The sequence below is a fragment of the Neocloeon triangulifer genome, unplaced genomic scaffold (genome assembly GCF_031216515.1).
Source record: "Neocloeon triangulifer isolate White Clay Creek 2 clone unplaced genomic scaffold, ASM3121651v1 ptg000014l, whole genome shotgun sequence".
NCBI classification, from domain to species: Eukaryota; Metazoa; Arthropoda; class Insecta; order Ephemeroptera; family Baetidae; genus Neocloeon; species Neocloeon triangulifer.
Window position 1 is genome coordinate 2110702 of NW_026775556.1, and position 24231 is coordinate 2134932.

At 35.4% G+C, this 24231-nt stretch overlaps 1 protein-coding gene and 1 long non-coding RNA gene across 7 annotated transcripts in view; one reads left to right on the plus strand and one right to left on the minus strand.

Annotated features, from left to right (window-relative positions):
- Window positions 1-23987, plus strand: part of LOC132200044 (homeobox protein aristaless-like) — a 32623-nt gene extending 8636 nt beyond the window's left edge. The window contains exons 1-6 of one of the 6 annotated variants that reach the window (XM_059625221.1): window positions 9408-9544; window positions 16844-17033; window positions 19796-19841; window positions 20683-20842; window positions 22001-22110; window positions 23599-23987. In XM_059625221.1, the coding sequence (XP_059481204.1) occupies window positions 16849-17033; window positions 19796-19841; window positions 20683-20842; window positions 22001-22110; window positions 23599-23856 (759 nt within the window). In that variant the 5' untranslated portion in view covers window positions 9408-9544; window positions 16844-16848 and the 3' untranslated portion in view covers window positions 23857-23987. Of the gene's footprint in view, window positions 1-9407; window positions 9545-15423; window positions 15520-16840; window positions 17034-19795; window positions 19842-20682; window positions 20843-22000; window positions 22112-23598 lie in introns of those variants that run through there. The other 5 variants (XM_059625220.1, XM_059625222.1, XM_059625219.1 and 2 more) reach the window with 5 other exon arrangements.
- LOC132200047 (uncharacterized) lies at window positions 5554-6498 on the minus strand. The gene is made up of 3 exons (XR_009442147.1): window positions 6161-6498; window positions 5917-6042; window positions 5554-5843 (listed from the first exon to the last, which is right to left on the minus strand). It is a non-coding gene; the product is annotated as an uncharacterized LOC132200047 (long non-coding RNA).
- Window positions 23988-24231: the final 244 nt, after the last annotated feature.

Consider the following 24231-nt stretch of genomic DNA (forward strand, 5'->3'; position numbering starts at 1 on the left):
CTTCTTAGCGAAATTAATTCCGCAGTGCGTGATGCCTAATTAGATTTTTATTAAAGCGTGCAAGAGACATTAAGTGCGGGGACACTGTCAAAATTTTGGTTTGTGAGAAGAGCATCCTTAATTACGCTGACTTCGAGTTAACAATCTGGCCGTCATGAAAATTTGCTAAAAGTGAGAGAAATTAAAATTATATAATAAAATATGACTTGGAAGAGAGAAGACCGGCAAAAATTTACTTTATAAAACGATAGCCGCACGCAGCTCCGAAACTGGGCGCATCCGGCGACGGTCCGGAAAATGTAAACAAAGGATTGTAAAATTTCGCCATCATTATCTTGTTAGTTTGTTTTTCGGGGACAATTCGATCGTCACATCAAATTTTATAACAACATCATGCGGATGACTCTCGTTCCCACGCGGCGATTTTATTTTACTCGTGGTCAGAATTCTGAATTTTTATGCGATTAAAATCTTTGGAAAAATGGGAAAAATGTATAAAAGAGAGGAAAAACAACCAATTGTAAATTGTATGTTATTGTTATGAAATTTTGAAGTTTTCCTTTGAAGTTACTGAAAATAAATTAAATTAAATGCAAATAATTATTTTAAATATTTTATTTTCGAACTGAATTTTTTGATCTATTCAATTTTATATTTTCTCAGTCCCTTGGGAAATTTTTCTACACATAAATTTGCAGCTGCTACTGGGTGCAGATTTCAATGCTTGCAACTTGCAAGATGTAAATTATTGACCCTACGGCCCTTTCAGAAAACAGAGTGGGCTGGACGCACGGTCGCACAAAAAAAGACGTTCAAATGGAATCATTAATCACTCGGCGAGCTGCAACATTTATCACAGTTCAATTAGACACTTTAATGTTTGGTCAAACGGTTGGCCAGAGATGTAAATAGAATATCTTGATCTCGCACGCACACTGCGCTGGGAGCAACTTCTCTTTAATAATAATAATTTACGCGGTGCACTCTCGCATTAATGCGCTGTGCACTTACAATTTTCATTAACTGGATCTCAGGAAATTTATTGGATCGTGCCTGTAAATTTTGTAAATGGCTACGAGCGTACTGCGCTTAAAATTACTAACTGAAAGCAATTAAATTGTCTCCTGAAAAAGAAATGATCGTTCATCGTAGAAAGTTTTAAATAATTTTATAATGCAGAGAAAGCAGAAGCAGTATTTTTAACCAATTAGATTGTGAATTTTATATATTTTTAATTTTAAATAGAGCTTATTAAATTAGAGAAAGGAGAGTGGCTTTTTATAAAATCTCTTTTGAAGTTAATAGTTGAAAAAAGATCGCAAAAATTATTATGTAGTTAAGTAAAGTATAGCGATCATTTTCAATTATTATATATCTCATCCGGACAAGGTTAACCCAGTTTTAACCCAAATTCATATTAAAATTGTGCTTTCAACATTTTTTTTTATACATCATCATCATCATCACTACAGAGGCGTTTTTATTTTTAACAGTCTGTAAGCATGGAAATTTTTATTTAAAAAAAAAACCATAGAATCGCATATCATCATTAAATTAACAATACTTAGGCCCAAGTAGATGAGGGTAGATTTTTAAAAAGGTTTTGTAAACGACCTTTTTAACATTTTAACACTGAAATTATTTAAAAATAAAATTTTCAAGTAAAATCAGCATATGAGATTAAAAAATTGATATCGGCTTATTTAAAGGCACTAATCTTTTCTGAATGCTCCTCCCATATATTTGTATAAAAAACTTCCTTTCCATAATAAAAAAATTTGGTTTTTATTTTAAAGTTAAATTAAAAATAAAATATTTGATAAAAAATATAAAAAAGTGCTATATTTTTATATTTTCATAAATTGATTATATAATTTTATTGCGATCGACTTGGAGAAATCCATTTTGAAATGAATATTGACCTCATCTTCAATTCTTTTTTGCGCTACTGCATGTTTGGCCGGGACCAAAGTGTTAAAAGGTGACTTTGGCTTTTTTCTCAATTTGGGTTGAACACAAAGAAAATGATAATGCGCGCTGCTGAGGGAGCTGTGGCGGTCGCGGGTCCAGCGTCGGCGAAATTTAGAGGGAACAATTTCCAATTAGGAGCACGTCGCACACAATGGCCTGTAATTGTTTCTCACCGAGGCGCAGAAGCCGCCGCAAAAAGGCACGCCAGAGAACAAAAAGCGATCAAAATAACCCTTGGATGAATCGCCGCTTTTTCTTGTAATTTGATGTTTTGTTGCAGCGCGATTGAAATTAGATTTGAGCAGTACGCGTTGTTCTTATGTATCGATACAGATAGGGCCACCCGTTCCTTTTTTTGCCGCAAATTTGCGTGTAAACTGGCTGCGCGAGATCTGGCGGAGGAATTTGGGCAGCAATTAGCCACGGAAGGGTTTTTTTATTATTCCCCAGATCGGAGGCGCAGTAATTCGATTTCAGGCGTGTTTCTCGACAATGCGACGGCCATTGTTGGCCGCTGAAAGCAGTCATTTCACGCGCTATTGTTGACGGTGACTCGGCACGATCGGCAGCCAAATGGAACGTAAAAAGCCCCTTTATACTTCACTTGATACGCGCCATTATCGGCACACAATACAGAAATTAAATTGTAATATCACAACTGCAGCAGCGTGCGGCGGCGGCGCCGGCAAAAGCAATTTCAAACAACCGCCTCGGAGAATTATTTTTCAATAATAATTATCGGCAGCTGATTACTATTAGGGTACACACACAACGGCCACTCTCTCCATTTTTGTTTTCATCTCGCCAGCTTCTTTTCTCTTCGCTCACAGATTTCCAGGGGCTGATAGACACGGCGCGCTAAATGAGATTATCGGCGTCCTCAGCCAGGTGCATGATTTATTTGTGTTTTGTTTCTTCTCGGAAATTTCATCATCTATGGTAGCGCTCGTTCAAAGTCGCATTGTCACTTTGTAAAATAAAAAAGATGCTCTGGCCCATTCCTTATTAAAAGCTAAATTTTGCATCACAGTTGTGTGTGAATATTGGCAAAAATATTTTAAATATTTTTACTTATTTGTATTTTATACAGAATCTACTGGGTGCCTTTAAATACTGAAATGGGGCCAAAAAGGGGGTTTCCGGGATAAGAAATTGTATGAATACTTTGGGCTGTAGCTGTTGCCTGCCGCAATGTGATGTTAAAATTGGATAGATAAACTGCAGCAATATGATATAAGTTTCAAAATAATTCAATTATTAATTACTAATTACAAATTTCTTCCTAAAATATCCTTTTTTTTATTGCAATAAATGAAGTCAGTTTTTATATTAAAAATAAGAATTTTTTATATATTATTCTTTCATCAGCTAAATCGTTTACTTAAGTTGATGAGCACATTTTTTCTTTTATTCTAAAAATATTTAGAATTTATATTTATTTCTGCTAGAGAACTGAATAAAATCATGGAAAATTAAATCTGCTGCGAATTTGCAAAAAAATTTATGTCCGTCAGCTTTTGTCATTTACGTGTGCGGCTCATTTGCATACACACGTGAAGAGAACAATATATTGCTAACGAGACCATCAACCTCCGGCTGTAAATCACGGATCCGAATTTGTATATTCATTTACTCGGAAAAGGCGAAACCTAATTGGAAAAGCGGAAGCTGTGTGTGTTCCATGGGAAAATTCTGGCCGTGTTCTGATCGTGGGAGCCCGACGATTTGATTGGCAGAGAATTTCATTGTTGGCTCTGATGGCCGGCCACGTGGACGACGCACCACTCTCGCTCGTTAGTTTTGCATAAAAATGTTTGCTCTGTGAGTCACCTTGGAACACACATTGGAAATTTGCGGAATCAGAAAAAAGAGCAAACGCGTTTAATGGCAACGTGCGAATGTGCGGCGGGAAATTTCGCCTAACTGGCCGCGCCGACTCGTTTGCCAATCGCTCGCGTTTTTCGCAGAAACATCCAGAGACAAAACGTTGCCTGGGCTGTGCAACAAGTTATATGATTTGCGCCACTGTATTGTTTTACAAGCGATACACGTCGAACTAGCCAACTTCCTCTGAATTCTTCTCTCAATTATTTATTTATTTATTTGCTCTGAACAAAAAGAACAAAAGTGGAGTTAATAATCTTTTGACAATGTGATTAAAGATGAAAGATCAAAATTTTCAAAACATCCACAGTTATAAATAATTATAGAATAATAAATGAACAATTTCTATAAAAATCTTTAAAGTGGTTTTTCTCCTCTTTTAATATTCTATTGAATTTCTGTTAAGTTTACATCAAAAATGGTTCTTAATTGCTTAGGCTTTGAAAAAAATGAGAAAACTATAAAATACGGTATTAAGCCTACTGTTAAAATTTTATGGCTCTAAATTTATTTCAATTATAAAATTTGAGATCATCAGATCATGTAAAAATTTAATATTCAGTATACACAACCATGAAAATACACAAAACAAACAACTATTCAATTATTTAAATTTATTATTATTTCCTTCAAACAAGATAAAATTAATTTAAAATTGTGATGGTAAAAATTCTTGGAAAAATATGAGTGATAAAGAAAGAATAAGATAAAATGATTAAATAAAAAAAATTTATTGTTAAATCATGATTTTATTTATATATTAAAATATTACTTCATATTTTCAATTTAAAAGATTTTTTTTATTCAACCACTGTTAATATAGTTTTAATTCAATTCAAACTTAAGTTTAGTTTTTACTGTCTTTGAGGCGCATGTAATTATATCACGGCAGGACTGGCAAAGTCTAAAATAGGCTCTTCCTGTGGGTCACATTTGCTTAAGGTTATTAAATTGCAAGCGATTAGAATAAAAAATAGTTTAAAAAAGTGATGTTTTCTTTTTTAAGTTTAAAGCCGATTTCTATAAAAGTGAAAAATTTGGTAAATCAACAGTCTGCAAATTATGAGAATGTATTTATATTAGTTTTTTATTTGACATAATATGACAAGAGTACACGCTATTTTAGGCCGTTTTTTATTATTTAATAAATATTAATAGTTAATAAACTGCATCAAGTGATGAACAGCTGGGCATTAATTTTTTTTAAACGCACACAGAAAATTTTTAGCATTCTCTCTGTTAAATTTACAAGATTAAACTTGTTAAAATTGCCTCAGGTCCTGAACCTAGTTGATTTCACTAGGTAGTGGTTTGTTAAATGATTTTTTACTATGTTGCCTAGTTAAATTCACTAGGTATTTGAGAGCTAGGTGCGTACTTCATTTACCTTGTACTTTTAACTGAGCGAACCTTGTAAAATTCACTAGGCAAGCACAGAGCTGAATTTTACTAGGTAGGTTTGTTGAATTCACTATCCCATACTAGTTGTTTTTACTGGGTTTTATTTGTTCCTTTTTACTATGTTTGCTTTGTATTTTTTACAAGGTAGGAATGTTCTAGTTACAAAGAAAAATATGTTGTATTTAGTAGAGATCCATTTTTTATTGCAATTTTTCACATAAGTCACGTAACACATACAACAGGAAATACATTATGTTTATATAGCAAATCAAAAATACATAACTTAACCCTCAAGTAAATCTACTTACAATTAGCACTGAACAAAACGATTAAAAAATAATAGGTAATAAGAAACTGATTTTTGTACTTATCAACATCTTGTTGCACTTTTTCATCATTATTTCACTTTCCGTTGTTCAGTGATGTCCAGTCTGATGCAGTCAAGTTTGATTCACTTGATTATCTCACATAATATCACGGCTGTTCGGAAATGTTGACTATGTGTTGGCTATGCGGTGGAATCTTAGTGAGAAATTTCTTGAGACCAGTTCCTAGATAAATTTAGGCCGCAAGTATAAGTCCAGGTCCTAAAACAAAAATTTAAGGAAACATTTTGTATTATTATCATATTTATAAACAAATTCCGATTTTTTTTTTTACCTTCACTTAAACTGAGTTGAAATCTTGCTGCATTTGCGCGTATCCTCAGGCTCTGATATATTCATTCAATGATTTCCAAAACTCCTTAAACGGTTGACGTTTTATGCGACCTCGTCAAGGTGGTGTCTGTAATTTAGAAAACGCAACAATCAATTCATGTGGCGATTATAGCTAAAAGATTTCCTAGCACAAATGAGAGTGAATTTTTCACACAATATGAGAAATATCAAATAAAAAAAATTACCTTTGTCTTCCGGAGCATAGTCGGATGTTGAATTTTCCGTCAGGCAGTCAGAATCCAATCCAAAACGCCAATTAAACTTCAATTAGCCTAAAATCGACGCACAAGCGTCCACACGAGGCTTGTTTTTCCAAGGAAATGATGGCTTCTCAAGCCAGCGCGCCGAGACGCCGCGCATCTTTTTACTAGGCAGATTTGTTAAAATTACAATGCATTTAGTAATTTCAACAAATCTACCTAGTAAAAAGGTGCGCGGCATTTCGGCGCGTTGGTCAGAGAAGCCATCACTCTAGGTAGATTTGTTGAAGTTACAAAGCACCTAGTAGATTTAACAAAGTAGCTTTGCTAAATTTGTAACGAACTTTCCGCACATCACAAGTGTATAATATAGAGCCAAGCATTCCTTTATGAATATAAACCCGTTTGAATTGAGAGATTGATTTGTGAAGTTTTTTTCTCCAATTTGATAACTTTTACCCAAAATAAATAATTCTTAAATCTATGATGTCAACAATCATTTTTAAAGAGTTTTAAGTTATAAATGTAAAATTATCAATGTTGAATACGTTAATGTAATTTAATTTAATCCAGGCAGTTTTGCAATTTCAAAAAAAAAAAAAATAATAAATAAAATTTTTTTTTAATTGAAAAGGTAAAAATTAAACATTAATTAAACATAAATAACGATGCCCAAATTATTATGATATCTGAGATATAACATTATAAATAACAACATAAAATAAATTAGATGATAAAATATTTCTTCTCTTAATCTCCTCCTCAACGTAAATGAATACAAAAGTTATATAAATGTAAAATGATTATATTTTTAATTTTTTTTTATTAAAACAAAATATCATTTGACTTGCTAAGTACAGAAACCAGATGGAATTTTTAAAATATATAAAAAATTTGATGAAACATGGATGGTTCCCGCTTTTAAAATTCAAAATAAACCAGGAAAGCTTGCTACTTTTACTAGTTTACCTTGTAAAGATCTTGGCTACAAACCTGAGTTTGATAAAAGCACAAGGTATTGGAATGTTAAATCGGATCCAAGTAAATATTTCTGTGATATTTACTACTCAAAATATGTTATTTTTACAATTTTCGTGTTGTAAAAATAACTATTCTTTTGCCTAGTAAAACGAACCAGGCATGATTTAGAGCTTTTTACACAGTTACTCTGTTAATTTTACAAGGTAGAAATAGTTGCTGTGCAGCGTAACAGAGCTACCTAGTAAATTTCGCTATGTTACCTTGCACCAAAATTTTACTAGGCACAAACTTGTTGATTTTACTATCCGCTTAGTAAAAATAACTGAATTTTAATAGTTAAATTTACTATAACCTAGTTAGATTTGAGTTAACTAGGTAAACCTTGCATTTAATTTTCTCTGTGCGCTGTAGAAAAATGGGATTAATCCATTGTGAATTATTGTTTATTAACTGGAAAAGTATAAAATTTCTCTATCTTTTTCCATGTAAATACAAAACAACATTTAAATAGGCATTGCGCATAGTTTTCTTCTTTCCCAGCAGCCATTATTTAAAATATTGCAAAAAATAAGCTTCCCGCCAGCAAGAGGAATGGCTCGAGAGATAATCCTACTTATTTGCAATGAATGTTTTATTGCTTTCACGCCTAGTTAAATCCGCGTGCCATCTCTCCAGCTATTATGCATTTGAGATAATATCACATAACAAAAATCTCCTCCCTCTACAGCTCACAGGAAAGATTAAAAGAATTTTAACTGAAAATTTCCGTCTCCACGCATTTGCACTCTTTTTAGAAAGCAAAACAAGCACATCATATTTTATTTGAGAAATTATTTCCAGGTATCAAAATTTGTGCAAACACGCGCGCCCACCTCCAAAACCGCTAATTGCGAGAATAAAGCAAATCGACTTACGGAGTCATGTCACAAACCGCAGCTTCAATAAAACGTTTACGCGAGAACAATGACAATTTATAAAATAAAATAAATAAAAGACAAGTGCTCGCGCGCACTGTTGCCGATCTTTGCGAAATTCCATGAACAAGCTTTAGCATGAGTCGCGCTGCTGCCGCTGCGTCTAAATAACTTAATTATTTTAATGAGACTCCTTAATGGCCGCGAAATGTAATTAAAAATTCCTCCGCTGCTGCGAGATGCTGCCGGCGACGCGACTTCGGGTTGCATACAGGACGGGAGAGGCTTGTCGTTGGCCGCTCTCTCTCTCTCTCATGCCAATATATCTTTCTTTTTCCTCTTCGCGAGATTGCGAGTCGCGGAAAGTGAGTTATGTACCCATTACTGACCGCACGGTCCATACCTCTTTGTGTACTTTACATACAAGTATACATTAATCTGAATTTTTCACAGTTTGGTCCCATGCGATTTGAGGAATTAAAACATAATTAGTTAAAAAGCTTTTAATTTAGTTTGTAATTTTGGAATATAAACACACAAATATATGCAAAATTTAATCTTCTTCTCTAATAAATTAATCCTTTATTAATTAAAATCAGAATAATTTATAAAAAAAAATATAAAATGTAGATATTTTTAAAATTGCTAAAAAGTAAAAGATTATTATTATTTGTTGTTAATTAAAAACAACATGCCCTCATTGGTCACCGCAAAAGGAGCAGACTAATTATAAAGTGGTTTAAATGCGCTGTTTATTTTTGCTTATAATTTTATTTTGGATTACAAATGATGAGACGAAGTAAAATTGCTTGCAGTAAAATAAATCACATAGCCGGAGAATTATTTTCAGATTAATTAAAATACTTAATTTTCTTACAAATCTCCTTGCATGCATAAAATATATATAAAGAATTGCAAGGACTAAAGAATTTAAAAAAACTTTCCGTACAAAAATATTCTTTAAAAACGTATTCTTTTACCATAAAAATAACACTGCAGCAGACGCTGATTGGGACCAAAACTGGAAACTTAATAAAAATAAAAATATATGAAACACTCAGGACCACAATAATAAAAATGGTTATTTGGATAATAAAGTCCAATTAGGCTGGAGGGGCTACAACTTCATCTGATTGCGATTTACGATCGCGTCCGCGAAGGGGTTCCTTCGGCAGCAGCGCAATCAGCCGCGGTTCGTATAATTAATTAAGCAAACAGCAGCGCGGCCCAACATATTTTTAATTACGATGCAAATGAGGCGGCGCGATTGGCGCGGCCGGGCGAGGCCCCGCCTCGCTCGGGGGCGGGCCCACGCCCTCTGGGGTCCGGCTCAGGTACTCGCCGACCCTGAGTCCTGAGAACAACCTGAGAGCGCGGCCAGAGTGAGCCGCCGAGCCTCGTCCACACAGCAGCGCAAAAAACTCGCGGCGGCTTTTTGTTCGAGTCTTCCCAGGACCGTCTCTTCCCAGCCCCGGTGAGTCCCTTTCGACCAAAAGCCCCAAACCCCTGCTCAGTCCGAGCAACCCCCGAAAGGCCCAAGGCCTCTCCGGTCACGTGACCGCGCGAGCCGCGGCGCTAATGAGTACGAGGAAAGTGATTAAGTGTAATTAGCGGTGCCGCCGCCGCCGCCGCGTTCAGGTGTGAGGAAATAATATATCGTTGCCTCGCCGATCGGTGCGTGTACTCGGAAAAAGAAATTACCCGAAATTTTACTCTCCGTTTGCTTCCAGACCCCTTTCTTGGCCCATTTGTTTATGGCCTTCGAATTGCGAATCCGAAGCAAAAAAATCGGCGTGGCGAAAGTTGTAAATTTTTTAACGAAAACCTGAACGCTATTAATAAAGAAAAGCGCGGACTCCTAATTGTTATATTGGCCCGCCCATGCAATAAAACGTGTGCGAAAAACGTTTGTGCTGTGTGCGGTGCGTCTCGTAAATCAACAGGTGCCCCGAATTCTGCTTTGTTTATTTTATGATACGGTTATTTTCCCAATCTATTTTTAGAATGAAAATGCGTGCCAAAAGAATTTATTTTTAGATTTATAGCCCATTCCGTCTCCCTGCATCTACAGACAAATAATTATTTAGATGTTCTTACTCAATTGCAATTATTTTAAAAAAAAAATTACCGTTTTGTAGATTTCAAAATAGGACACATCACTTTTCACATTAATTTCCCTATTAAATGAAAATAATTCACAAAAATATATTGTGTTTATAAAAAAACTTTCTTACTCTGAAAAATTAAATTAATTTTCTCAATTCATACTTTTAATGAATAAAATTAATTTTTATTAATCAAATCATGGCTTATTTTTTTTTAATTTAATTAATATTTTTAACAAAATATAAATTTCCCCCGCATAATTTCATTCTTGTGACAGTAAATACACTTAAATATTTATATAAAAAATCCAAACTTGCAAAAAATGAATATACTTAAATGAATGGCTAATAAATTATTTCAAATGAAATTTTCTGCTCGCAAATTGTCAATAATTAATATCATATAATTTAAATAATGCATTATCCTCATTTATTAGGATTGTGAGGCAATTAATGAATTGTACATTTTCTTAAATTAAAGCAACACGTTTATCTTTTGGGTTTAATTTGCTTGAAGACTGCAAGAACTGCACTCTATGTAATGAGAAGGGACGCGAGCACTTTACACGTTGGTTGTGTGCATTGCAGGCAGCACAGCCAGCACACCACACATAATATTATGTTTAGTGCGCGATTGCAACAGGAAAAGGAACCCTCATATCTGTCGCGGCGGCGGCGGCGGCCGGCGGCGTCGCTTTTTCATTATTTATGTGTTTGACGTTTCGTGCTGACATTTTCCTAACTAAATTACATTAGCGCTTTTTGACGTTTTCAGCACCACAAGTATCATAGACAAGGCACATAAATTTTACCCACTTTTTTATGTTCTCTGCTGCTCAGTTCGATGTAATAATCATGATTGGCGCAGTTTAATCATAGGTTCCTTCCTCACCGCAGCTCTCGTTGTAATTAATTGCTTTAATTTACCAACCTAAAATCACTCTGCTGCGCAAAATATTTTGTCCCATAGTCGTTTCCGACACTGACAAAAATCATTTAGAGCGTAATTTTTTTAAATTAACGCAATTCGGTTAAAAGCTCATTTGTATTTTTCCTTCCACAGCGTATAAAATATTTTTGAAAGGTATAAAATACACGTTATATAGCATTGTTAGCATATCCTCTAATTGAAAGCGAGTCGCTTTTAAGTGCGGGTTAGTCGAATTCCTCACAAAATCTAGACGTGGAAAAATGCGCCGGCGACCTTTAAACGAAGGTCGTACTCCATTAATTTCAAGAGATAAACAGTTTCAAAAGCACGTCACTCGTAAAAAAAGTAACGTCCTTTCAATGGAATGGTCGAAGAGTGTAAATATTTGTCGGCTTGTTTTACACAATTAACTAATTAATTATCTCTCTATTGCCCGCGCGACATGTCTCTACAAAGACCACAAAAAAACGGGAAAATTTGGATTTTTTATATAAAAATATTTTTTTAGTTTAGAGAGAAGCCTTCTTAGACTAATTGCTTGATTATCGATCAGCGTTTCTTGTGAATTTGAAGAAAAAGTTTTTATAATATACAAATATAATAATTTAAAAAATATCTTTTAATTACAAATAAATCACATTTTTAATTAAAATTTTATTTCGTTTAATAATAGATAAAAATAGTAATTATTTATTATTTATAATGTAGCAAAATTAATTAATGATTTCTGTATTTTTTAAAACTAAAAGCAGAGTTCATTTATTTATTGTTTTAATAAAATTATTTTGACACTTGTTTTTTATGGTCAACTTATTTTGCTTCAAGTATTTTTTTCTTTAAAAAATTCACATCGAGGTCTTTAAAACATATCCAATCTCTAGGAAATGAGTCAATTACGCGCATTTTTCGCCTCGCAAACGTTTTGGTATAAATATATTCTATGGCCTCTCTTCTCAGCCCTCTCGATGCGGCATCAGTCTGAGCACGCGCGAATTTACATGAACACCCAATTCGTGTGGCAATCATGCAGAAAATTAGCCTCGCCTTCTTTCTTTGCCTAATTTGCCGCAATGATTCGCAACGAGAAATTTAAGCAGTCAACGTCAACCCACAATGCTTGAGGCGGCGATGACGCGCATAGCCTGCACGCTCTTAAAAAAAATTGCGAGCAAATACTTAGAAATAACCAGCACTTGCCGGATTTTTCTTGTACTTACTGGAAAAACCCGGAAAAACCAAAATATTTCGAGGACATCAAGATGAGATAATAAGTGAATTTCTCAGAAAAGCAATTGACTAAAAAAAAATCGCCAGCACGATTACAATCTAAAAATAAACCATAAATTAAAATTATAATTCAATAGAAACAGAGAGATTTATATCAACACTGTAGGGGTTGCAAGCGAGGGTTTGCGATGGAATATCGACATTTTAACACCTCTCGTCAGACAGCAAAATAATAAAATGTCACCGAATCAATGCGCGTGAATGCATTTAGAGTAAAAATTTTGATCAGTTCATAACTTGATTTCAAAAAAAAACTTTTTTATCGGCATATCTTCCATTCTTTGAAAGAGAAATCTGCATGCGCGTCTATCACTCAGCAGCACAGAGGATGATGCAAATCACTTACGGGCTTCCAATTGCATAGCGGCTTGGTCAGGCGGCAGGTAGCCCTGGACAAAATTAAAAACACTCAATTTTGTTGTTTATTCAGCAGCTGAAAAACACACACACTAAAAATAAGTATCGGGCGAGTTGTCTGACCGAATTTATTTATTTATTTTTATTATTATTATTATTTTTGTATTTATTTATTCTCCATTCAGATACAATATGAAAAACACAATTGAAAATAAATAAAATCGAGGACTGCACAATGTTTAACAAATTTCGGCCAGCGGTTCACGTAGGATTTGGTAAAAGAAAAATTAACACAAATAAGAAAATAGGCACTACTGAACAAACACGCGTACATAGTTCAAAACATAATATTGCACTTACAAAAAACTTTGACGAAAGCTATAAAGTTGATAGGCTTTTTTGATGTGGAAAATTGAAAGCAGGCAGGCAGGGTGCAGGGTTCATTGTTTGCGGAAATCACTGCACATCGCCGATGGAAATAGTACTCGTTGGTATCTTGTTTAGGCAAGTAAACTGTGTTAAAATCGTGAATTACCATGTGGATCAGCACATAACTCAAAACAGCTGCGACGCCCGCAAACAGAGCCCAGAGCACGCCTTGTGACGTCACGCGCCTGACTACAAAAATGTCGCTTTACCAAATCGCTCTCGTTTGAAGTGATAATATATTTTTCTATTACTCTCGCTCCCAAAGTATGCGAAATGTATTATTTTTTTCTAGTGAAAACTCTTTATGCTCCTACGTCTAAAATTAACGTATCCTTTGATAAAAGAAAATTTCAACCTAGAAGAGAAATAAAATGTAATCCAAATCTCGAATTACCTCATATTATTTGTAATTTTTAAAATAATTTTCATAAATATATACTCTTGTGGACCTTTAGTTCATATAAATTATTGAAAATTAACTTTCTATAAAATTTAAACGACTTTCAATTAAGAGACCAAAATAAGTCCAGCTCATTTTTATTTTATCTAAAAAAGAGATTTTCTTTATTCTTATTGGGTCTAGAAATTGTCTCTGATCAAATTATTTAAAAAGTCTGTAGTTCAACTTATATGTTTGAAATATTTTCGTTTGATTTTATAGAAAAATCTTCTTTTTAAATTAAAATTGATATTACAAAAATTAATAGGAAACGCAAGTTTACATGTAATTTTTATCGTAAATTATGTGTAGTTTATTTATTTATAATTTCTAAATGTAAAAATTAACAAATCAATTTAAAAAGGAGTTTACAATATTATGAAGACACTGAAATGCTTGTGCTAAACAAAGAAGCTCAAATTAAATTTCAGGAACATATAAAAATTGTGGTCACTTGATGGAAGTTTGTGTTTTTATAAAAGTCACGAAGGGGGAGACCACGAGAGCCCATTCATTCGGGGGTCCATTCATAAAACGTGATAATTACACCATCAAAGTTGCCCCTGGATGGACATATTTCTTTGACCAACTCACATTTTCTCATTCAGAAATCTTTTATCTCTCCTACTGTATGCCGCGTGTTTCAATTTCGTATTTTTTATTTTCTCTTGGGTCCGATTCTCGTGCGTGATTGCTGTGTGCATCCCATTCAAAAGTCTCCTAATTTGAGCTCATTAGAGCGCACACCAGCGAGCCTTCGGTGCACACGGCGCGCACTAATTAGTCCTTCTCTAACTACTTATTAGGAAAACACCGTGTTCGAAAAAAATGCAGGCGTATAAGAAAAAAAATGGTAAACAAATAAAAAGAGGCGAGCGTGTAATGAGAATGTTGCTGCCGGAATTGGTTCGGCCGCTTTAATTAAAGGAGGCGGTCCAGACTAAATTACCATTCCATTCGCCTCTATATAATTTGATTCATATTTTTTTAATGAACTGGACGAACCCTCTTGACCCGCGCTTGGCTTATTTTTATTATTATATATTTTTTCATTCTCTCTCTTATCCCTGCTGGCGGTCCGAATTATTAAATGAATAAACAAGCGCGCCTCTCGTCAGGAACATAAATTAGAAAAAAAATATGTGTATTAAACTAGAACGTCTTCCTTTATGCTAACTAACCATATAAGAGAATAAAATTGGAGAGTGGGGCTGGCTGTTGTAATTTGTTTTCTAATCTGACGCTGGGATCGTCAATGAAACGCTAATTAACGTCGATCGAAATATTTAATTAACAGCTCAGCGCCGATTACAAGGAAAAGCCCTTCGCGAGCGCCGGAAGTCTATATTCTACTGGTGTTTATTTTCAAATTAAACTTTTTATCTGTTTCTCCGCCTGCATTTTCCTTCAGGCCGCTTCTCACACGCGCGCGCAGGTGCACCAAAGTTATCAGCCCGCGAGAGACATAGCCGCGTTTTAATTACCCTTAATTGCGAAATAATAGCGGAGGCGCTTCGACTCCCGCGGCGACCGAAACGTTTCGGCCCCACTTGGAAATTTTTCTGCGGGTCTTCTTTTCCTGGGAAATTGCAGCCTTGCCTATAACAAAATGTTTTATGAACGTGCTGGTGGTGCCCTGATTTTTATATGTATATGAATAATTAAAAAGAAAAAGTGAAAAATATATCGGAGGCGGCAACTAATTGAATTTTAATTACGTTAGCCTGATGCGTCAGAAAGAGTAGGGAAAACACACAATTTGATTTATTGCCTCGGGCGGAGCGAACAAATTGAAAATGATGAAAGAGGACACAACTGCCTCCATTCGCCATGCAAGAGTATTTTTGGAACACAAACTTTTTTGGATCTTTTAGACTATTAATTTGAAAATCCCGAGAATTGTAAGTTGTGCTATAACTTATCAAAACAATTTAAATAGCAAATCAAGAATCAGCACATTTTATTTGTGATCATTTCACCTAAATGAAGATTAATTAATTTTGAAACTATAAACTCTCCATTTTACCTCTTGAATGCATATCTTATTTAATATTTTTTTTTTATTATTCAACCGAAACTGGCATTGCGCCTTTTGTGATAATACTATTTCCATCTAACAAATTATGTTTTTTAGCTGTAAGTGAGATATTTGTCACTTTATCAATGAAGGTCAATAGTGACAAATTCACATCAACACAACAACTTTTTTAAATAAGCATAAAAATTAAGTGTCTCATTCAAGCACCAGACCATAATTTTTCAAGCATTAAACCAGGACCATTCATTCCATAATTCGTGAGATCCTTAATAAAAATCAAATCTTAAAAAAACTTTACACACTTATTTTCTATATTATTAAACAATAAAAATTAACAGACTGCTTAGTTTTATATTATGTAGATTAAAGTATTTATTAACACTTATCCTTGTAGACAGAGGTTCGTCACATTTTAATACAACAAGACGCGCTTCTTTAAATCACAATGCCAAAAAACTAAATTTTTTTGTCAATACTGATTTTCTTTTTCTCTCTTATTTTATTTATTTATTTTTCATTTTATTTGCATAGGGCAAAGTGGCCTTTGATTTTGAACCCAATAAATTATTTTGAAAAACTGTGACACTTATATAATACATTATTCATTATGAAATCTGAAATCTCTCATTTATTCAGAAAAAATATTTCCTATTTATACAAAAAGAGCATTAAAATTATCTCAAAAAAGCTAATGGCTCTGGCGCCAATTTGGTGCTGAAAAACTTCGGATAATATTTTATCCCGAGACTTGAAACAGAAACGAAGGGGCACCTGTTTAGAAACATTAAAAATTATAAAAAAAATATTGATAGCAAAAAAAGGAGGGAAATGAGCGCGAATATGTAAAACTATCAGGGCCGGCCTGACGAAAAGAGCGGAGGGCGCAGCGGAGCGAGAGGAGACGAGTTGAGAGAAAGAGCGGGTGACATGTGTATTAGGAATTTCAATTTAATCGAGTTAAAGTGCTGTCCCTGGTTGTAGACAAGCGAATTGAAAGGCGGCCGATAAGCAGGGGGCCAGTTTATATATGCGCGCGGCTCGGCTCGGCGGCCGATAAGCTAATGTGCCCGACGCCAGCCTCCTCCATTAGCCGCGTGATTAATCAAAACACACACTCGCACCGCGCGGCACTCTCTGTCACCTCGCTCACTTTTATTTTATTTTTATTTTTTTTTTGTCTTCAGCAGCCACGATGGGAGTGGAGCGGCCGGGCGGCGGTTCGGACACGTCGGACACGGACGAGAAAGGCGCCCCGGACGGCTTCCCCAGCAGCACCAAACGCAAGCAGCGCCGCTACAGGACCACCTTCACCAGCTTCCAACTCGAGGAACTCGAGAAGGCCTTCGCCCGCACCCACTACCCTGACGTCTTCACCAGGTATTTTATTATTTTGTAAATCAATCGGTTCCTTTTCGACTCACCGGATATATCGCGTGCTGCCTCATCAATCATTTTGAAGCCATTTAAGATATAAATAAATAAAAACATTTCAACACTCAATGGAAGTAAATCAGTTTTTTTCAATAGTAATGGAGGAAATAATGCGCGGAGGAGAAATTCGCTTAAAAAAATGAAGAAAATTATGGCAATAATTTTTAATATTTTTCCTCTCAATTTCATTTTGCATTACATTGTAAGGATGCAAGTCGAATCAGCCTCCATTATTTGCATTATTTTCTCTAACTTGGATGTGCAGATCGTGGTTTTGGCGAACGAATTCAGCTATGCACAGGGGGAGAGAGAGCAGTGGCGGATCGTTTGATCTCGCCGAGTGTCGCCTCACTTTTTAAGTGCTCGCACGCCGTATTATTAATATACACCAACACCAGCCGCCTGCGAATATGTCACGTGACAAATCTCAACGCGTGTATAGCTCTATTAATTTTAGTAAAATTAAATGTGAAAAGGTTTGTTGACAAGCGCCGTCATCAATAATTAACTTGAAATATTTGTCCGTAGGATTTTTGTTCTCTAGTGCTAACTTTTATTAGTTGCATTATCAGAAAAGATCAACATTTATCAAATACAGGAAGGAAATAAATATAGAAATAAATAAACTTTGAAATATTTACATATTTTCTATTCTTTTTATTTTTGCAAAAAAGTATGCAGTTAATGCTCTTTATTATAATTTTTTTTCTTCAAATTTTAATTTATTATTATTTGATTTTGGAAATATGAATGATGCGTCTGCGAGGTGCGCCACTGCTTTTGGAGAGCAATAGGTTTTGTTTCTTTCTGCGCTGCTCTTTTTCTCATTTGGTTCCTAGAAGCGAAAAACCGCAGCGAGCTCTCTGGCCTGCTCGACCGAAATGTATCGAAAAGTCATGTTGAGCGAGATGAGAACGCAGCGCAGAGACTTCGTAAGTGAATCACATTTCATCAAAGGCCGCCTCTTTTTTTGCAGTGTGGGTTTTGACATCAGATTCGCACTCTTATCCTCCGGGGGCAGTTTGTGTCTCGGTTTTGCTTTGCGGTGGCGACGTTTGATTTTTTTTTTGCTTCCGCGCGGAGAATTAGAAAAGAACGATGAGAACAAAGCAATAAAAATAGTTTATATATACGGCAGGAAAAGGAGCGTTTGATCGAAAAAATTGGCTTCACAGAAGTTGTTAGGTGATTAATCGAAGAGAGAGGAAGCGGAGACGATTCATTGCCTGATACTGCGTGCTGGGTGCATGAGGAAGATGTAAAAAATACAAATAAACCGTTCTTTTATTGCCTCACGATTTTTTGTATAATTTTAAATTTGAAGTTTATGCTGTCCAGAAAAAAAACATTTTGATTTTTTTCGCCATAAAAATTTCTTAAATTAAAAAAAAACACGTTTTTTTATTACGAATTTACGTAAAAATATATTATTTTTTCAATCCAAGATGCATTGAGATATTTTTGTTTCCAATAATATCAAATTTGGTTCATTTTTGTTTTTTCATGCTCCTCCACTGTCCAGCACTTTTCTTCTCTGTTCAAGACGGTATACTGAAATTTTAGGTGTAATTTTCGTAAAGTACCTAATTATTTTATTTACAACTTTTATAAAATTATTTTTTATAACTTACATTCTGAAACTAATTGATAAAAATTAATCCATATTGTCGATAATCAAAATGTAAATAAATTCTTTCTTTTTCTCTGCAAAAAATTATATACATAACGTTTTTGTTCTTCTATAAATACTTTTTGCATTTCTATTTTCCATTAGAACAAATAATATTGAATTGATATAATAAAAACCGTCTCGCTCACCTTCTGGAATGAAAACTATTTTTAGTATTTTTACTTATTTTGCAATTGCGGCGCATATAATAATTGTTGAAGCGGAAGCAACAGCCGAGACGAGCCCCCAAGGAGTGAAATTTTTCACGAGCTCAGTCGTGTCCATTAAGTTGCGTATCTACCGCGAAAACGTTATTCTCGGAGCTTTCGAGAGCAAATTGCAGAAAAGGCGCGTACACGCACTGTTTTACATCTCGCAGGCGCAATTAACGAAATCTAATTATCATTGCACACTTACATACACTGAGGGATTTCTTTTTACAGCTTTTGAAATATCCTTTTGCAATTACACGTATACAAGAATGGGACTTCTCTGCACTTCAATTTCAATTTTTATTCTAAATGGAGGCAAATTAAGACAGAGTCGTCGGCGTTTTTGGGCGGACAGAGAAAAAATTCAAGCGTTATCTCTCCGTATTATGGAAATATTAATTGGATAACCGGTTTGCTCTCTTTTATTATTTTGTCACTGATTGCCTTTAATTACCCAGCGCGGCGTATCGCATTAACATGGGCGATAAAAATCAAATTAACCCGCAGTGTAATTTGTCTGAGAGAGAGGAAGAGAGCAGCGAATGAATTAGATAAGATACGGAGAGGCTCGCAGAAATCTCTCTCACTCGGAACAAAAAATAAAAATAAACATCTCTCGCGCGCGGGGTCGTAATTCAATTTGCATTGTAATGAGGCGCGGCGCGCGGTTAATTAATTTTTAAATTACCGCTCCCATGCGCTTGTTGATGGGAGGTGATTCGGCCGAAAAAATATTATTATATAAAGCGAAGGTCACTACTCGAATTAGTCGCTGCTCGCTATCTTTTGATTGATCGCTGCTGATCCAATTAACAATTTCATTACAGAGAGGAGTTGGCGATGAAGATCGGTCTGACCGAGGCCCGCATCCAGGTGAGTTACACACACACACACACACACCCCACCTCTATACTCGCGTTTTTTGCCCACCCGGGTACCACTCACTCACTCACTCAACGCCACCGCGTTGATAAGGCTAATAGCTTTTTGACGCTTTTAAGCCGTTTCTTCCTTCGGCTGGCGCGTCCGTCCCGAGAGAGCCGAAAACCAGCTTAAAAGCTCCCATAGAGTTCCGTTCCGCGAACTCGGCCATAATTGAATTAACGCACACACCTAACTCTTTTTCTTTCTCCGCGGCCCGCCGGTGTGTGTAATTACGGAAGCTGCAATTACAGGCAGAGGCCTCGCCGAGGGTCGAACCCCGTTAAGATCAATAGCTGAATTTTCCTCGTTTTGCAACTTTGTTAAAACGAGGCTTACTTGTGCATTATTAAACTTTTGGGGATTTGAAAAATTCCATTATGCATTATTTTTTATCGAACTTAAGCTGACATATGAAAATGTTCCTGTTTTTTACATAATTTGGGCAATTTTTTGGAAAAATTTCAATAACCAACAAAATTTTTTTACCAAAAAATATAAAATGTATTAATATGTAAATTTTTAAATATGTGTTAAAAATTTGGTAATAACAATTCGTGCTTGCAAAGATATTTTTAGCACAATTCGGCGTTGTTGGTTAAGCGTAATTTTATAACTCACAAATTTATCAATTTCAAAAGCTGCTCAATAAAACAAAATTTTTACATATAGATTGGATTTTTTTTTAAAAAATGAGTCCTGCGTGGCTTAATTAAATGTCAAGACGCACCTCCCTCCTAAAATATTTAATATTCGGCGCACAATTTATGTTTTTCAACTTGGATTTTCGCAGGTTTGGTTCCAGAATCGCAGAGCCAAGTGGCGAAAACAGGAGAAGGTCGGTCCACAGGCGCACCCCTACAACCCCTACCCACCCTCGGGGTCGCCTGGTCTGTTGCCAGCCTCCATGCCAACCCCTGGCTCTGCCGCCTCCGCAGCCGCAGCCACCCCAGGTGAGTTTCGTCGCCGCTCAAAATTTGCGATGTTATCTTTTGTAACAAGGTAATTGCGTTGACGTATGTTGTAACGTGCTCTCGCGCGTGCATTGTCGCTAAAATGCGCGAGTAATTAAATCAAGAACATTCTCGTTTTATGCTTGGCATACTTGCAAATCATCTAATTGCAAAAATAATTTTAAGATGCATATAAAAATTTTAAGTTAAGGAAAATAGGCGTCCCTCTTATTTTTGGTAGTTTTTATTATTTCAATGGAATATCATTTAAATTTTGTGTTAGGTTCAAAAAAGATGATTGTAATAAAAAAATTATAAGCATTTAAATCAATTTTAATGAAATTATCTCTGCATTTTATTAATGATTGCATTCATATCCAAACACATATTTGCCACATGATGAAAACAAATAATTTAAAATTTGAGATCACTGTCTATGCCCATTTAGTTTTGTTTAATTAACGTTTCTCGGAATTTGCATTTGTTTAAATTGCCTGATTTTTCAAAAAAAAAAAAAAAAAAAAACTGTATTTTCCTTTTTATTAAAAAAATCTTTTAACCTTAGGAATGAAAAAGGGTCGAATTTAAATTTTTATTCAAAAATTTAATAATAAAATGACTTAATTATAAATTAATATTGCAATACAACGCATATCTGAAAAAAATATAAAAATATTTATAAAAATATTATGTATGTAACACATTTTTATATAATTTTGTAAATTTATTTAAATTAATTATTATTTAAAAATTTTAAACATTTTATCAGATAAGCTTATAAAGAACATTATTTTTAAGATAAAAATTTATACAAATATCAAAAAGAATGTGGGAAATTCGTTATTCCTAAACGTTTTCTGCGCCTTTTTTTATCATAAGTTGTTTTCTATCAGATTTAATTTTCAATTTTCTTTTCTGGCGCCACCGAGATAAGGTCTTGTCTGACCAATATAATAAAAGTTGAAAATATTTCCACCCTCGTGTATGCTCAGGTCTGCACCAATATAATGTATCAGGCGTAATTTATGAAGATGCGCTGACTTGCAAGTCTTCTTATTACGGCAAAACCCTCTTCACAGTTTAATGAGTTGTTTGCCCTGGGAGCCGAATCGGCCGAGTCCAAATCCAATTAACCCCGTGTGTTGTGTATGTTTGCAGTGGCGGGTTCGTCGATGCCTGCGGCGCCGTTTCCCCCTCCGGGCCTCCTCCTGCCGCCCTTGATGAGGAAACCCTTTGTACAGGATGCGTCGCCGCCTTTTCTTCCTACAGGTGAGCCCCTAACGCAATAACGATCGCATTTCGTGACTCGAGATTATAAAACCATTCGCGCGGCGTTAGAGCTCAGGCATGGGCGGCCGCGCGCCGTGCCTCATGGGAGACTAAATTACAAAAAACAAAAGCCCTTGCGCAATCAGAAAGGTAATCGAGCCGTAATTTGATTATCCACCGCACACAGCACGCGGAAACGAACGCCCAAACTCGGGTATCACATAATTTATTCCTCTCAGAAGACTAATTTGACTACAAAGAATATTATTATACATTTCAATCAGGGAACAACAATTGCAGCTGCGTCGATGATAGGATATTTCTTATCTCGCTCGCTCGTAATTGCTTTTGAATAGGAAAAAAGAAAGAGGAAAAAACACTTTTATTGCTTTATCAACGTGCATGTTTTAAAATAATATACGTGGAAGGACTCTTGGAGAGACTTATCAGTCCAGCTAATTACACCTAATTAAGGTTGCGAGCGGTTTTTGATTTCATGCTCGTGTCTCCCCTTGGAAAGTCTTTTGCGTTGTTGTCTTTTTACCGGAAAATGCCACGTTTTTTGAGGTTCTTGGTAATTATACTGAAGTTGGCTCGTTGTCCCCTTTTCTTTTGATAAAGGTCACTTTATAATATAAAAAATAAGAGAATAATAAGTGAAAAGTGGTATTTACTACAAACTACTTTAGAGTAAATTTGCATTGCGTCATATTTATCAAATTCTGCTTGATCAAGATTTTTTTCTAGTAAATACAAATAATATATTTTGCCATGTATTGGATTAATAAAAATGTATTATTCATGCAACATAATTACGAAACAGGCTATAAGGAATAAGAATTAACCGGAATAAATATAAATGTTGAATACCAATCAATAACTCATTAGACTTCAGAGCGTTCAAATATACATGAAGAATAGTTCAGATATGTTAAGATTGTTAAGAACATACGCTAAAGTTTTCTCAAAGATCGCATAGGCAAACCCGCCCTTCATCAAAGTAAAGCAGGTTGCATTTTGGTTGATGATTGAACTTAAAAAAAAGAACACTGCAAATTTAAAACTGACCTGCAATAAAAATATTTGAATTAAATGAACTAAGAACTTTGAGAAATTAAAAATTCCGTGGCTTATATCTTAATAGTTTCTTTTGTAAATAATAACACTTTTTTAATGAATTATTTTTTATGACTATTAATGAAGTTTATATAAAAGGTTTTCCGACCAGCAGCAATTACCTGTATAAGGTAAATTTAAAGATGCCTTCCTTTGTAGAAACTTTACCAATGAGTTTGGCAATTTTCGCACAAAAATAGTTTCCTGAAAATTCCTATAATGATTCAAAATATGAAATTTTGAATTTCCAAGCCCTTTAAAGTAAGGGAATTTATCAGGAAAATTAAATAGGTGCACAAATTAGTTGCATTCGTTGAAATCTCCGCACGTATTATACATTTTATTACGAAAAATAACATGGTTTCGCCGTTGGTCTTTTGTTCGCAGGCGGTCACCATCACCGGTTCCTGTCGTCGGCGCTGGCCGCTGCCCTGCTGCCGGTCTACCTGCCGCACCACCCGTTCCCGCGGGGGCCGATGCTGCCCCCGATGGTGCCGACGAGCAGCGCGAGTCGCGAGACGCCCCCGCCAGACGAGGAGTTGGACCGGCGTTCATCCAGCATCGCGGCGCTGCGGCTCAAGGCGCGCGAACACGAGCTCAAACTGCGCGACCTCGACCTCAGCAGCTAACCAAAGTGTACATTACTTATTACGATCTAAATATTATTATATATTTAATTTTCCACACGTGGATTTGCTGAACAAATTTATACACTCGCATCAATTGATGAAATAATAAAAATCTGATTGAAAGTACGGAGAGAAAATATGAGCCGAGTTTCGTTGAAGAGACACACGTTGGTTGACTGAGTAATTAAATAATAAGCCGGCGCGCGCACTTTTCTGACGTGCTTTTTGCTCTCGCGCTTTCCTCGGAACGCGGCCCACTTTGGAGTTTCCACGAAAATTAAAACCCGCCGCCGCCACCGCATTCCCGAGCCTGCCGCCACTTTTTGCGAGCGACTCTCGCGGCGCAATATGGGCCTCGCATATTGAGCAGCTTCT